This window comes from Leucopleurus acutus (genome assembly GCF_964270905.1).
Source record: "Leucopleurus acutus genome assembly, chromosome: 13".
Taxonomy (NCBI): Eukaryota; Metazoa; Chordata; class Mammalia; order Artiodactyla; family Delphinidae; genus Leucopleurus; species Leucopleurus acutus.
Window position 1 is genome coordinate 62,204,265 of NC_139155.1, and position 13,796 is coordinate 62,218,060.

General features: G+C 39.5%; 2 protein-coding genes across 3 annotated transcripts in view; one reads left to right on the forward strand and one right to left on the reverse strand.

The window, feature by feature from the left end:
- PRELID3A (PRELI domain containing 3A) overlaps positions 1 to 13,796 on the forward strand; it is a gene marked incomplete at its 5' end in the record, with an annotated part of 130,066 nt that overhangs the window by 75,366 nt on the left and 40,904 nt on the right. The window lies entirely within an intron of this gene.
- Positions 1 to 13,796, reverse strand: part of SPIRE1 (spire type actin nucleation factor 1) — a 203,433-nt gene that overhangs the window by 23,520 nt on the left and 166,117 nt on the right. For both annotated transcript variants that reach the window (XM_082853005.1, XM_082853004.1), the window contains exons 7-9: positions 11,961 to 12,047; positions 10,648 to 10,777; positions 1,341 to 1,513 (exon numbers count right to left, since the gene is read on the reverse strand). In XM_082853005.1, the coding sequence (XP_082709131.1) occupies positions 1,341 to 1,513; positions 10,648 to 10,777; positions 11,961 to 12,047 (390 nt within the window). The remainder of the gene's footprint in view (positions 1 to 1,340; positions 1,514 to 10,647; positions 10,778 to 11,960; positions 12,048 to 13,796) is intronic.

Genomic DNA, 13,796 nt, shown 5'->3' on the forward strand with positions numbered 1-13,796 from the left:
AAACTGTTGTTCTCACAGGTTAGCATGAATTTCTTTAAATATGTGAGTGTCTGCTGGGGATCAGGACCTGGGAATATAAGGTGAATTCCGCACCTTCCCTCCTGGGAGCTTGCACTTGGTGAGAGAGAGAAAAAAATGGATAATTATATTACAAAGGGTCAAGTGCTCTAACACAACAGACGGATCAGAGGGTTATTATGGAATCGGAGAGGAGCTGGGTGTAGGCTGCACGCAGATGCACAGAGCGGAGCAACAGGGAGTGAGCAGGAAAGAACAAGGGACCCAGTGGGGCTGAAGGGTAAACTGAGGCAGAGTGATGTTGCAGGCACCAGATGGCGCAGGCTCTGACGCAGCTTCTTCAGGGACAGGAGCTTAGTCCTGTAAGTGGCAGGAAGCCTTCAAAAGGTTTCAAAGACAAAGACCCTAGTGGTATTTGCAAGATGGAATCAGGGAAGCTAGGAAGAAGGAAGATAAGATATGACTGATGAGACAGCGCATGCACTGAATTGGGCAGTAATAAGAATACTTCTTTACTATTCTTGAAGTCTGAAAAACATTTAGTGGCAAAATTGTTATTACTGATATTGCTGGATAAGGTGTGGAGACCGGTGAGGGCGTTATGAGAGAATAACCCCTCAAGTTCTAACTTGGATGAATGAGGAGAGAATGGAGCCAGCAACCGAGACAGCAGACAGGAGACTAGAAGCCTGCTGTGTGTGGCGTGGTTTGGCAGGGGGCGGGGAAATCATTTCATTTTATATAAGCTGACTTTGAGGGTCAGGTAGTGGAGACATACAATAGTGACACTGCGGACAGAGGCCTGCAGAGATCTGGGAGCACCCACGTCAGGAACAGGAAGGATCCGCAGGGCATGGGCACAGTGTTGGGGGACTTGTCTTTTGGTGTTACTATTACATAAAGAAGAAGCTTCAGTATGGGGGTGTGTGTGTGTGTGTGTGTGTGTGTGTGTGTGTGTGTTCTAGAGAGGGAAGAATCTATGAAGATGTTTTTCTTTTTCCTTCCCCAAAACAAAGGGAAACATATTTAAGAAAATATAGGTTTGAAAATTACTGACTTATTTTAACCCCACTGTAATCTAAGACTACGTATGTATGTCACAAGTTATTCTATAAACTACAGCCACTATATTGGCCTTTATTAAATAACAGTAAGTAATCCACTGTTTCATTTCCTGCTAAATGAATGAATTTTAAACCTAACTTTAATTGACTGAAAAATGGGAAGAGATTAAGTAACAGCTGGGGAGCAACACGAGGACCGGTCGGAGGGCGCTCACTTCCTGACCCCGAATCGGGACATGGGGGGCCATGGGGACTCACCTCTGAGTCAGAGCTGTCCAGCTCGGCCAGAGTTGGGGCTTTGAGGAGTTTCTTCCGCTGCACAGGCACCTGCTGTACGGCACTTGCCCCATTTTCTTTTGATTGTGACGTTAAACCTCCATTCACCATCGATGATTCCAGGACATTCTTTGGAGATTCAGGGGTAGCTACCTCTGGTAAAACAAAGGTGAAAGCTTACCTTTTCTTGAGCACAGAAAGGTAGTCAGTGAACCAAACACACTGTTCCAAGTACCTGCACTTGGAATCACACCCGAGGTGATACGGCATTTCTACGTCATGCAAATACAACACAGAGGCTAGACACAGTAACACCTATGCATATACAACACTTGCGTTGACATTAACTGTCAGATTCAAATAAAGGAAACCTTTAAATGAAAAATTATATATTCACATTTGTAGATAAAAATTTAGAGCTAGAAGAAATACTACAGATAACTGACTCAAACTTCTCTATTTTCCAGAGGCCCAGAGAGGCTAACTTTCCTTTTAGCCTCTAAAGAGCTAGTGATCTACAGATCAGAGTGATGGCATGCACATATGGCTGTAAGATCTGAAAGTGGTTTGATTTTAAAGTAAAAACAGCTAATAATCTATATGCATATAAACATGAACACAAAGACTCTGAGATACATTTCCTCTGATAAAGCTGATTTTGATTATCCAAAGCTCAAATCTGGATGGGAAGGCAGTGAAAGAAATGTGGCAGCACAGAGCACAGAGCATGGAGTACAGAGTACAGAACACAGAGCATACAGTATGGAGTACAGTGAACAGAGTACAAAATAAGAGTATGTAGCACAACAGGTAAACTTTAGAGTATACAGTATAGTTAAGATGCAGATGGTCTGGATTCGAAGTCTAGCTCTAGTTGTTTGACCTTGAGCAAGTTACTTAAACTTTCATTCCTCAACTGTAAAATGGGGCTAACAACAGAAATGGGCTTGTTGTGAGGATTAAATAAGTTAACAACTGCATATAAAATACTTTAGTGTATAATAAAGGCAGTGCACAGTAAATGTTAGCAATTATTAACACTGACTTTTATCTCCATTTGTAAGTGAGTGAACCAAGGCTAAGGATGATTCAGCCAGTCACACAGCCAGCGCGGCACAGCTGACACTGGAATCCTTGTCGGTACTGATTCTAAAAGGCCACCTTTTTTTGTAGTGGAGCCTGTAATCTTCCAATGCAAGTGGAACTAATTTTCTTCAGTATTTCAATAACTAATAATTTTAATAACTAACTACTAAATTAGAGTATTTAAAAGTGAGAAAAAGCAGTCCCTGCATGATTTAACTCACAGACCAGCCCATAACCTGGTTTTTGCCCATGGAGCAGTCTGTGAAACTCCCATGGTTGGGGGTAAAGGGTATGCTGGGCACTGAAAAATCAGGATTAATGCTTGTTTGTGGGGGGTGGGGGGAAGCGTTGTACCTGAAGTAACTATAAAATACAAGAATGTTCTATTTATAGTAGCTCCCCCCAACATGTAATAGTTTTATGCTTGAAGTGGAAGAGGTGGATTTCCAGATAACATTCAGAATGTAAGTATGTTCTAGTACAGCTTTCCTTGACATTATTTAAAAGAATTATGTGAATTATTTATTATAAATGATGTATATCTAACTTAATATTCACAATTTCTGCATATTTTTGGATATCAAGAAGGCCAGAACTAGAACTGCCCTGTGAACTACAAGGGTTTGAGTGAGCAAGAAAGGAATGAGGAAAGGAAAAAAGGAAGAAGACAGACTTGTCATAAATCATTTATCATTTTACATAAAATGTTTAACAGAAAACTTGACAACAAATGTGTTGACAACACATGAGTTAATTTTGTTACTACCTCTCCAGGTATTAAGTAGCTAGAACAAATATATGATTGGGGGATGGGGTGTGCTGAAGGGACAAAAGGGCAAAAGCAGCAAGTTTTTACAAAATTACAAAGGTTAAAATCTTTAAATAAACCTTTCATAAGGTGTAGAAAGCAGTAGGCTGCCACACTTACAAGCGTAATTTAAAAGTCTTCCAGAGAGCAAAGGAGGAAATGATTGGGCTAATTGATTAATTCCTATTCAAGAAAAAAGGTAATGTTTAAATATGGTCTTGAAGTATCTTTTGAAAAATCGTATTCTATAGCACACACTTTTTACACACTTCCTCCAGAGGTTCATGCAGTAGCGGCAGCCAGTCTTCCAAGAAAAAGCACACATATCTCCCACTGGTCCAACTATCCACACCCAACTGAGGCTCTGCCTGGAGACACAGTGAGCTTCTCCAGGCGGGTCTCACAGGTCCAAGCCAGAGTTTCCTTAAGGGTGAAGTCACCAGTGGTGTGTGGAGGAACATTAACACAGTTTTAATGGTTATATATTTAATGTTTCAGAAAAAATATAATTACTATATCAGATACATGATTTTATGGATGTTTTTGCTTAAGAAAATTTTAAAAGTCATTTATGGTAGATTTAAAAAGTTTGAACAGTACTGGTGGCACTTAAGTCTGGTAAAATCATGAGGGTGAGATCTGCACTGAAGTTTAGGGAACACTGTTAAGTGACAGTGGCTGCCATGAGCTAACTTCATTCTCAATGCAAGGGATCTGAGAAATTACCCAATAGCTCTCTAATTGCCTGAAGACTTTGCTGAGGTTGGTAACTGTACTTGAGCTCACTGACTCAAACTACTGAAATAAACACCTAGTATTCAATTCAAAGCTTTCGGATAAATGGAATTAATAGAAGAATATGTTATGTCCCAGTCAGGCTTCAGGATGATCTCCGTATGTAAGACTAAATATTGTGTGTGATTTTATCTAATACTGCATATTTGTAAAAAGCCCCAGTTGAACACACTTTTAAGAGATATTTTTAAGTAGTTTGATTACTTATACTTTTCTGTTCAAATGAATGAATCCTCATTATCACTTCAGTGTATCTGATGAGAAAACCAAACCCTTGGATAAGACTTTAGACTTCTTCTATATAAGACAGAATTTCTGGTGATATTTATAAGTAAACAAACTATTTAAGATGCTACACAGAGCTTTAGAAGTCACATGCCTCAGGTTCAGAATCTAAAACACACAACCATGATATTAAATACCTTATGTAATAACTTCTATTATTACACAGTGTAATAATTATGTCTGTTAGATACACCCAGGCTGCTGCCTTATTTAGTTGGAGGAAATATGGCTGAAATAAAGATTGTATATTTAATATTTGCATCAGAAAAATAAATTATACTTACCTTAATTAATGTTGACTGGATTAACATTTTCCACTAAGAATTAATATTTCTAAAACATACCTGAGCAGCAGAACATACTTCAATGTGTCCTATTCTACACTTACGTGCATTACCTACACTACACGTTTAAATATTTACTCCTTAGTTAGCTAATTTCCCAACTTAGACAAGAAATGCATCCCGATCTTTGCATTTAGGTTAGAAGAATAGATCAGTCTTTTCCATTTATAATTTGGGACATTTAAATTGGTTAGTCAAAATGACACAATGAAAACACAAGAAATCGAGAATGAAGTGTGTGGAAATTGCAAAGTACACTAAGGTACAAAATAAATTATGGCAAATGATAAGCAGTGAAAGCAAATCAAAAATTTTTGTTGCTCCTTTACTTCGAGAAGCTCAGCACCAAGAGCTTTCTTCCCAACACAAGAACCCATCATATAACCTATAAGACACGAACACACCTACATACATGTGTGTGGGCATGCACGCCATCCAGGTCAGCCACCTGTGCCTACTTCACGGGAGACAGCAGCCAGTGTGCTTAGGCAGCGGCCACTCCCAGAGAGCCCGCCAGGGAGGAATATCTTTAGTAGATATTTAGAAGAGATGGATCTTAGTATGTGTTGCCAACTTTTGGAGATTAGCAGTAACACACATGTTCTCAAACATTTCTGAGTTTATTTTCCAGACCAAGCTTTTTTTTTTTTACAAAGTTACTCTGCAAATCGTTGATAAAATAAAAATTGTCAAATGGATAAAGAAAATAGAAAAAGCTCCTCAGTGGTCAGTCAGAAGTAGTAAGTGAAGACTATAACATATTTATCTGAGTTTCTTGAAAGTGCAAATATTAGTCATGCCTAAAAGAACTACAAATATACATAGAAATTCAAAAAGCAGTTGGGAACTATTTTAGCAGTTGGAAGACACTCAGTAAATATTCACAGACAGAACATGATATTAGAACTCTCTGGCTCTTTAAATATGAATTTGTATGTAAGATATGCCAACAGTTCCATGGCATGTAAAAGAAAATTCTGGAAGGAAATACTAGTGCCAATATCTTATCTCATTTTGCATTCAAAACAGCAGCTTCCAAAGTCAAATTCTAACGTGCAAAACATTTTATTGGGACTAAGCTGGCTTTGCAAATTTGCTCATATATAATTTAAAAATTCAATTTAAAAGGGGGGCTGATTTTACAGGTCAAATTTAATCATTAATAGCTACTTGTTTCACTATTAGTCCCTGTCTATTTAACAGAAGGGCTCTAAACGTGTCCTACAAACCCGGGACATAGGATTATATTTTACAACCAAAGCCATTACAACGCTCATGTGTTTTTAGACTCTTAATCAGCACAAAGAACCAGCGTGACAAGGCCCTACGCACAGGAGCACTGGGTACGCAGATAGCTCTTGGCCCTCAACTGAGGAGCAGTCGTCCTCTGAAGCAGCTGACAGTTCTGAGTTCAGCTACCTGAATAACTGAGTGCTTTAGAGAGTAAGAAGTGTCAAAACTTTGTTTCTTGAAAGTGTTTTCTATGCTCTGAAGGCAGAGTTCTGTTAGACTCTGACCGCTGCTTTATGAGATTGGGGGTGGGGTGGGCACTGTGTTCCATGACCACAAGTGTCACGGTTCTTCCACAGACTCTTGCAAGGCAACAGATTTATTACAGTTTTAATTTTTTTAAAGTATACTATTTTCAAAGAAACAGAATGTTTTATTTGACCACAGCTTAGAAGAAGCCTTTCAATTTTCTTTTTTGACGTGTTTGAACAAGCAGATGAATGAAATGTATTTCACAGAGACCACAAAACCCACGTCAGGTGTGAAAGTGCTTTTTTTTTTACCTGACAAGTCAAAACTGTAAGACATGCTAAGTGGCCGCATTGCTGAAAAAAGAAAACAAACAATAAAAAGAAAATAATTCAGCTGTTAGGATATACAGGGAAGATGAAAAAGGGAGGAGGGTTCAAGACCTGTGGTGGCACATTTCACACTTTAAGGCAGAAGGCAGTAAATAACAATCTGAAATACAATAAAACCATGAGTCTTAGTTTTAATTATATTACTAAGACTTGAAATGGAGTAACAATAAAAGAAAACAAATAACTTTTAAAGAACATGTTAAAAATGAAAGCATGTTAAAGATACAAACATTTTAGAATCATAGTACAGGACTTTAAAATATAAAAGAGTTCAAAAGAAAAAACTAGCCATGTTTTAAAACATGATTTTATGGAACATACAAAATCTTTAAAATTTAACAACAAATGTATTCTTAAATAATTAATTTCAGGATGAAAATGTGGCTCTCTGCATACAGGTGAAACATCTTATCAAAAATCTCATTCAGGTACTACCAGCATCACAAAGTATCACTAATTCTCTATTGTAGGCAGTGTAACCTGGCAGTTGAAGCAAGGCCTCAGGAGCCAGAGAGCCTGAGTTTGAACCTCAGCTCTGCCACTTACTAGCAGTGTGATTCCGGACAAGTTACTTAACCTCTCTGTGCTTCAGTTACTTCATCTGTAAAATGGGAATAATAGTACCTATTTCATGGGATTGTTATAAAAATTAAATGATTCCATACAAAAAAAGGTGCTCAGAATAGTGCTTAGCACATAGTAGAAGTTAAATAAATACAATCTCCTATGAATAAACTTATTTCTTTCCTGTTGAAATCATTTGTTTTAAAAATTTTATTACATATACTAAAAAACACTGAATTGTATATTTTAAATGGGTGAATTTTATGGCAGGTAAATTATATCTCAATAAAGCTGATTTAAAAAGGTTATTACCAAAGTTTGATGAATTTGGGTATTCATAAGAATGAGAATTACCTATTTCCACTGTAGCCCCATCCATCCTATGCCCCAGGTCAGGGAGGACAGGTGGCTCTGTGGTCAGAAGAGGAGAGAACCGCAGGTCCACAGGCTTGTCAGGCACAATGTCCCCCCAGCTCATGTTTCCGAGGCAGCCCGCATACAGTTCTAACACCCAAATTTAACAGAATGAAAGTATCTCTCCATATGCTTTTGGCAGATGTTTTTAAAGGAACAATTTACAACCCCAAATCTCATAGTATGAGGTGTTAGAAAAGGTGTTGGGAAAAAGAAAATGATAAGATATGAACAAAGACTGATGCAAAAGAATACTAATTTCAGACTTAACAGGAAAAAAATGGAGCTAGCCTGTAAAACAATAGGGAAATAGGCGAGTAAAAGACAACTTAGCCATGTGTTAGTAATCACGTCCTTATAAATAATGCTGTGGGGCATATTTAACGACGTGGGAAGATGTTCCTGCCCCACATAACATTACATGGGGACATCAGACACTGTGCACACAGCTCTTGTCTCCACCTCGTGACGCACAAGCTCCATCACAGCGCATGCCTCTGCTGGTGAAACTACGGGTAACAGTTCTTCTTTAAACATTTCCCCAATTTCTACAGTGGGTTTCTACTTGCAATTGCATGGAGGGGTAAGGTTTTAAAGCTATTTAGGGAACTTTTCTTCAAGATAATTCTGCCAACTTTACCCAAACTCCCCAAGGGAAACTTTATAGTAAGAACCAATGTAGGTCTGCAGAAAGAAGAGCCCAAATCTCTTACTTTCCAATTAAGATGCAAGATCAATTTTAAAAGTAAGATTCTCATAGAACAATCACATTCAATAACAGCTCAATTCTGGTTGTTGTGAAACACCAATTCATAAGGTTAAAATAAAATAAGATATACTATAGAGAAAATTGATATTTAATTATTCTAAAGTAGATTTCCTGCTAGTTAGCATCTAACTTGTTGAAAATGAAACAGAAGAATATGTATATGACAAGGGCATGTGATGCCCCTTCTATGCAACGTGCGGTGTCCCGTTGCCACCCACAAGGACTGCTGGTCTCCTGAACGCTCAGCCCCGGCCACCCCCATGCCCCTGACGGGCTGCTGTCGGCGCTGCAGGGGGAACATGTACCTGCTGCCCCGAGCCTTTCCTCTGTCAGTGCCTGTGGGCAGGGACTCTGACTGCTCATCTCTCTACTCCAACAGCTGACACGGCTGTTTAATAAACACTTGGAAAAATGAAGGAACTGTATGTCAAATATCATCCAAATCATACAAGCATGTTACGTCTGTCTTGTTCCTTTCTCTGTCCTGTTGGTGCTTCCACTGGAGTTTATAATCCCTCCTCTTTTCTCCTGAAAATCATGAAGCTTATTTTTCTCATGGTAATATATTTGTTTTGCCTTATAATTTTGTTGAAATCTTTTCTATTACCCCATTATTCCTTCTCAAGGTACAGTAATTTTTAAAAATCCGGTCTTAAGCAGCCGTCCTATAACACCATTTCCTTATTTTTCCATAGTGGTTCTTATTCTTTGAGGCTGTGGACCCTTTAGGAATCTGAGCAAAGCTATGAACCTCCTCTCCAGAAAATGCACATACATACACTTTAGGAAATACATACAAATTTGTTATATTTCAAGGGACTCACAGACCATCCTTAGGCTCATGCAAGGACTCCCAGAATAAGAACTCTCCATTTATGTCATGTATATGTTCTGGCTCATTATTATGTAAATGCTCATATGGATTTGTTTTAAACATCATTTTAAAGGGAAACACTTGCTGCCATAAAAATCAGACAGAGATAAATTCACACAGCCTGCCCTCACTCTGAAGCTCTGTACATGAAAGGTACGTGCTATTATTTCAACACCTCTGGGAGTACTTTTCATCACTGTCCCTGCAGTGGAGACCAGGACATAACAACCAACAAGACAGACGTGGGCCCTGCTGCCACGGAGGCCACAGTGTGACAGAATGGCCAAAAGTCAAACAAAAGAACATCAGCACACAGTGACTGAGAGTCATGGGAGGCAGGGAGAGCCGCTGAAGTGGATGTGACTGACCAGACGGAGAAGAGGAGAGCCTGGGTCAGAGAGGGGAGGACTAGAGAGACCTAGAAGTAAAACCCACAGGGCTTGGCTGTTGGGTAAGAGCCAGAGGTGATGCTGAGCAATCTGTCCTGGGCTCTGAGATGGGGAACCAGGAGGAGACAGTGGAGGAGAAACCAGGCGAGGTCACCGCTTGGCTGCGGGGCTTGTCGTGCGTGAGGGGCAAGGAGGCCCTGCTCAGCAGACGGCTGCACGTGTGGGTCTGAACTTTCAGAGAAACCTGCGCTGTAGGGCAGGAGCTGGGGAAACCAGAAACAAACCCTGGAGGAGAATGTGGTTGCTCAGGGAGAGGGAGCCCGGGATAGAAACCAGACGACTAAGCAGGGCTTGAAAGAGGCAGAAGAGGTCGGAGGAGAGAACCAGGAGACAGTGCCACAGGGTCGGCTCCTGTCCTGTTCAGGCACCACGAGACTGTTTCCCTGAATTCTTTGGGCATCTTTAATCTTACAAATTGGAGGACAGCTGCATCAACAAAAATGTTTACATTTTATAATATGGTTTTGCTCTAAATGAAAATCAATGTGTGCTTATAAAAAAATTAAACATAATAAATATAAAGGAATGTGAGTAATAAGTTAAGTGATATCAGTAATAATTGAGTCTCTTATCACATAATACCATATCTTCAAACCATAATTAAGACAATAGAAACCTGAAGTAAAACTATGTATCACTTATATTTCTAAAACGTAATAACTTATCCATGTATATGTATTACAATTTATAAAGTATTTTGACCATGATCCTATTTAATTCTTAAATGAAAGTCATAATGAAGGTGTAGAGGACTTTTTATCCCCCTTCTGCTGACGAAGAAATCAGTGCTCACAGAGGTGAAGAGACTGTCCTAAAACCACAGCCTAGAGGTTGGCAGAGCTCTGTCCACTAGGCAGCGCGGTGCTCTCCTACACTCAGCATCACGGGGCAATAATTTCCTATTCCATGAACCTTAAGTATAGACTTCCAGCGTGAGGGTGTGTGTGTGTGTGTGAGTGAGAGAGGGCCCTGCAGACGGCAGTCTCTCACTGGGCTGCTGTGCTGTCTTCCAGTGATGCCCCGGACTCACCTAACCTGCCGCGTCTGGTTTCCTCTGGTGACACGGGCCGCAGCTTTCTTTCTGCTTTGATTTCTTCCAGGATCCTTTCATGGAGGCTCCGTGGCCGCGGTGGAGTAGGCTTCAGTTTTCTGGCTGAGGCCTTAGAAAAAATATAATGGCTATAGAGACTTGCTTGGGTAGTTTTCCTTATATAATTTTTACTGAAGTCCACTCATACAGTACATTATGAAATTATATTTTACTGATTGCAACACTGCTTGATAAAAGACCATTTTCAAGCAATAGGGAGATTACTGGACTTCACAGTGGTTCAGTCACATGTGCTCAAGTAACTTTAAGGAGTCAGCTTTGCTGCAGCTGTAGTCATGCTCCCTACGTGCTACTGTGACAGGCAATCCATTGAAATGTAAGCTGTACGTTACCTATTATGATTATTGTTTTTGAAAGTAATGTTTTTAAGTAAGTCATCACAACCTTCTTAGATTATTATCTTCGTTCTATAGTTGAGGAAATACAGGCTCAGGGAGGCCGATCAACTCTCTCAGAGACATGTGGCCACTAGGTTGTGTAGCTAGCGTGCAAATCCGGGCCCATCTGACTCCATGCTCTTTCTGCTCCACCAGGACCCGCCTTCTTAAAATTATTTCCTATGTGGCCTCTTTCCCTTATTTTAAAAAGATTTATAAGAGGGATCATTAATTATGTTTTAGATGTTCACAAACTGAGAAAGAAACACCATTCCTGTTCTAGTTACTGAACACACATGGGGTTTGAGAGGCCTTGGTGAGCACTGGCTGTGGAGCTGGGGGGAAGTAAGTGTAGAACAGAGGAAACACAAACCAACATTCAAACCAGATCAGAACACCCTGATTCCATGGTCACTAGAAAGAACCCCGTCCGTCAACAGACGAAGATAATTAATACAAAAGAGGAGGTACAGCAGGGTGGATTTACTGTAAAACAGTATCAAAACGACAATTTAATCAAGGTGAAGTGTTTGTACCATAAAGTAAACAGGGAGGGCAGCCCACACCAGGAACTACTTGGAATTATATTCAGCTGTTATTCTAGGAGGTATTTGGCCAGATTTTGCACCGTAACTCAGGTTGTTTGAGTTAAAATATCCTAAGACAGCCTGTATTGAATAATTTTAAGTACTTTTTTGTGAATTAAGAATGTAATTTACAGTTGGGCTTCATAATTCTGAGAATGAAAGCTCAGTGTAAATACTCCTTTAAGAGCTGAGTTCTAGAGGTCATAGGCTAGAGGAGAATACTTCATTATGTGCTCTCCAAACAAGGGGAATATGTCAAATTACATACTGGATTTAAAGGAGGTCTTGATCTGATGAAGTCCAGGATGATTTCATGAGCACTTTTTTTTAACCGAGGGGGAATATCACCATTCACCTGAAAGGAGACAAAAAGTAGAAGATTCATGTGACTACAGGTTTATCATTATAAGTTTCTGGGTACATATGTCAACATATGTCACTTCAAAATTACTGAAGTGGAATCTGGCTCCACCAAGGATGCATTTCAAATCAATAAAAATGGAGAGTAAATGGCTGAATGATTCAGAGCAAAAATAACTATGCAGAATTGAAGAAACTCCACATCCACTTTAGTCCTACATTTGGGGAAATTATATATAAGATGCATCCTTCCAACAAAAAGTTTCTACAATTATGAATGTGAATGGAAAAAATAATACTACGCTTAATTACTATATAATTTCAAGTGTCTTTGGGACTTCCCTGGTGGTCCAGTGGTTAAGACTCTGTGCTTCCGCTGCAGGGGGTGCGGGTTCGGTCCCTGGTCAGGGAGCTGGGATCTCACGTGCCAGGTGGCGCAGCCAAAACAACAACAACAAAAAGTCTTTTACCTCTTATTTTCATCCTTGTACAAAATCTTGGTAATGGGAAGGAGTGGGGACATGGTTCACATTCTTAGACAAAGCTGAGGCTCAGATCGAGGTGGTGTCTGCCCCCTTCACAGGGTCGGTGAGCAGAAGAGCCTGGCAGGGGCCTGGTCTGACTCTGACTCTTGCCCTAACATCCTCTCTTTTTAAAGAAACAGGTTACAAAAATTTTAAGAAATTTAAGAAAAACCCACCCAAAACCCCCCACCTAAACTCACATTCTGACCACTCAGAAGGCACAGTTGTGGTGACCATAAGTCATACTTATTTCCCAACCTCATATGAAAAAACAGAACTGCTAGGCACTTTCTGTCATTATTCTCATAAAAGATAGATGAAAAAAGAAATGTTAACAAATTACAAATTTAAAAAACTGATGAATACCTTAAACTTCTCAAAATCCAGAAAATCAGCATACTATTTTTATTATGAACTGCCTGAAAAACCTCTATAATACTTTTTCACTCTACTTTGGTGACCTACTCTTTATCTTGTCATATTTTAATAATTTTATGTTATCAATTTTATTGGAGAGAAAAAAGATAATTTGTTTATTCCTCTAGCACCAATAGTTGATATTTTTTTAATTTTGATAGGTTAGAAAGGTTTCTTTAAGCTTCACAATTTGTTATTGAAATGTCATGCCCAATTTTAGAGTTATTGTAAAATTTGGTCAAACTTTTTAAAAGTATTTTCTTATCTGAATTGGAAGACTTCAGGGCATGGACAGTTTTGTTATGTACTTCCCAATCTTAATTACTGTTTTAATTGCTCAGGATCATTAATCAATTGGTTATTAATTTTTTATTGCAGCTGTATGAGTTTTGATCCTTTTGTCAATGTCACTATTTTGTGTCACCTGAGAAATGAAGTTAATTTAAAAAAAAAAAAGAACCTGAACTGCTGCTCCCAGGCCCAGTGGCTGCCTCCCACAAATGCGACCACTCAGGGTGTGTGACAAGCCTGCTGACATCATCCACTCCCCTTTTCCCTGTGCCCCCCACCCCCCAGTCCTGAGTGAGGACAGGACAGCCCTAAGGTTAGAGTTAGGACTGAAAGCTGCCTGAGCTGAGCCACGCTTGTGACCACTAGTACTTGGTTTAAGGAGTGTGTGTACCCAAGCAGCAGAGTTGGGGGCCTACCGTGGCACCACTCTTCACCCATGGACTTCATGTTACACAAGACTTTTTTAAAAATCCTTATTGTATGAACAACTTAATCAGACCTTTCTATTCTAC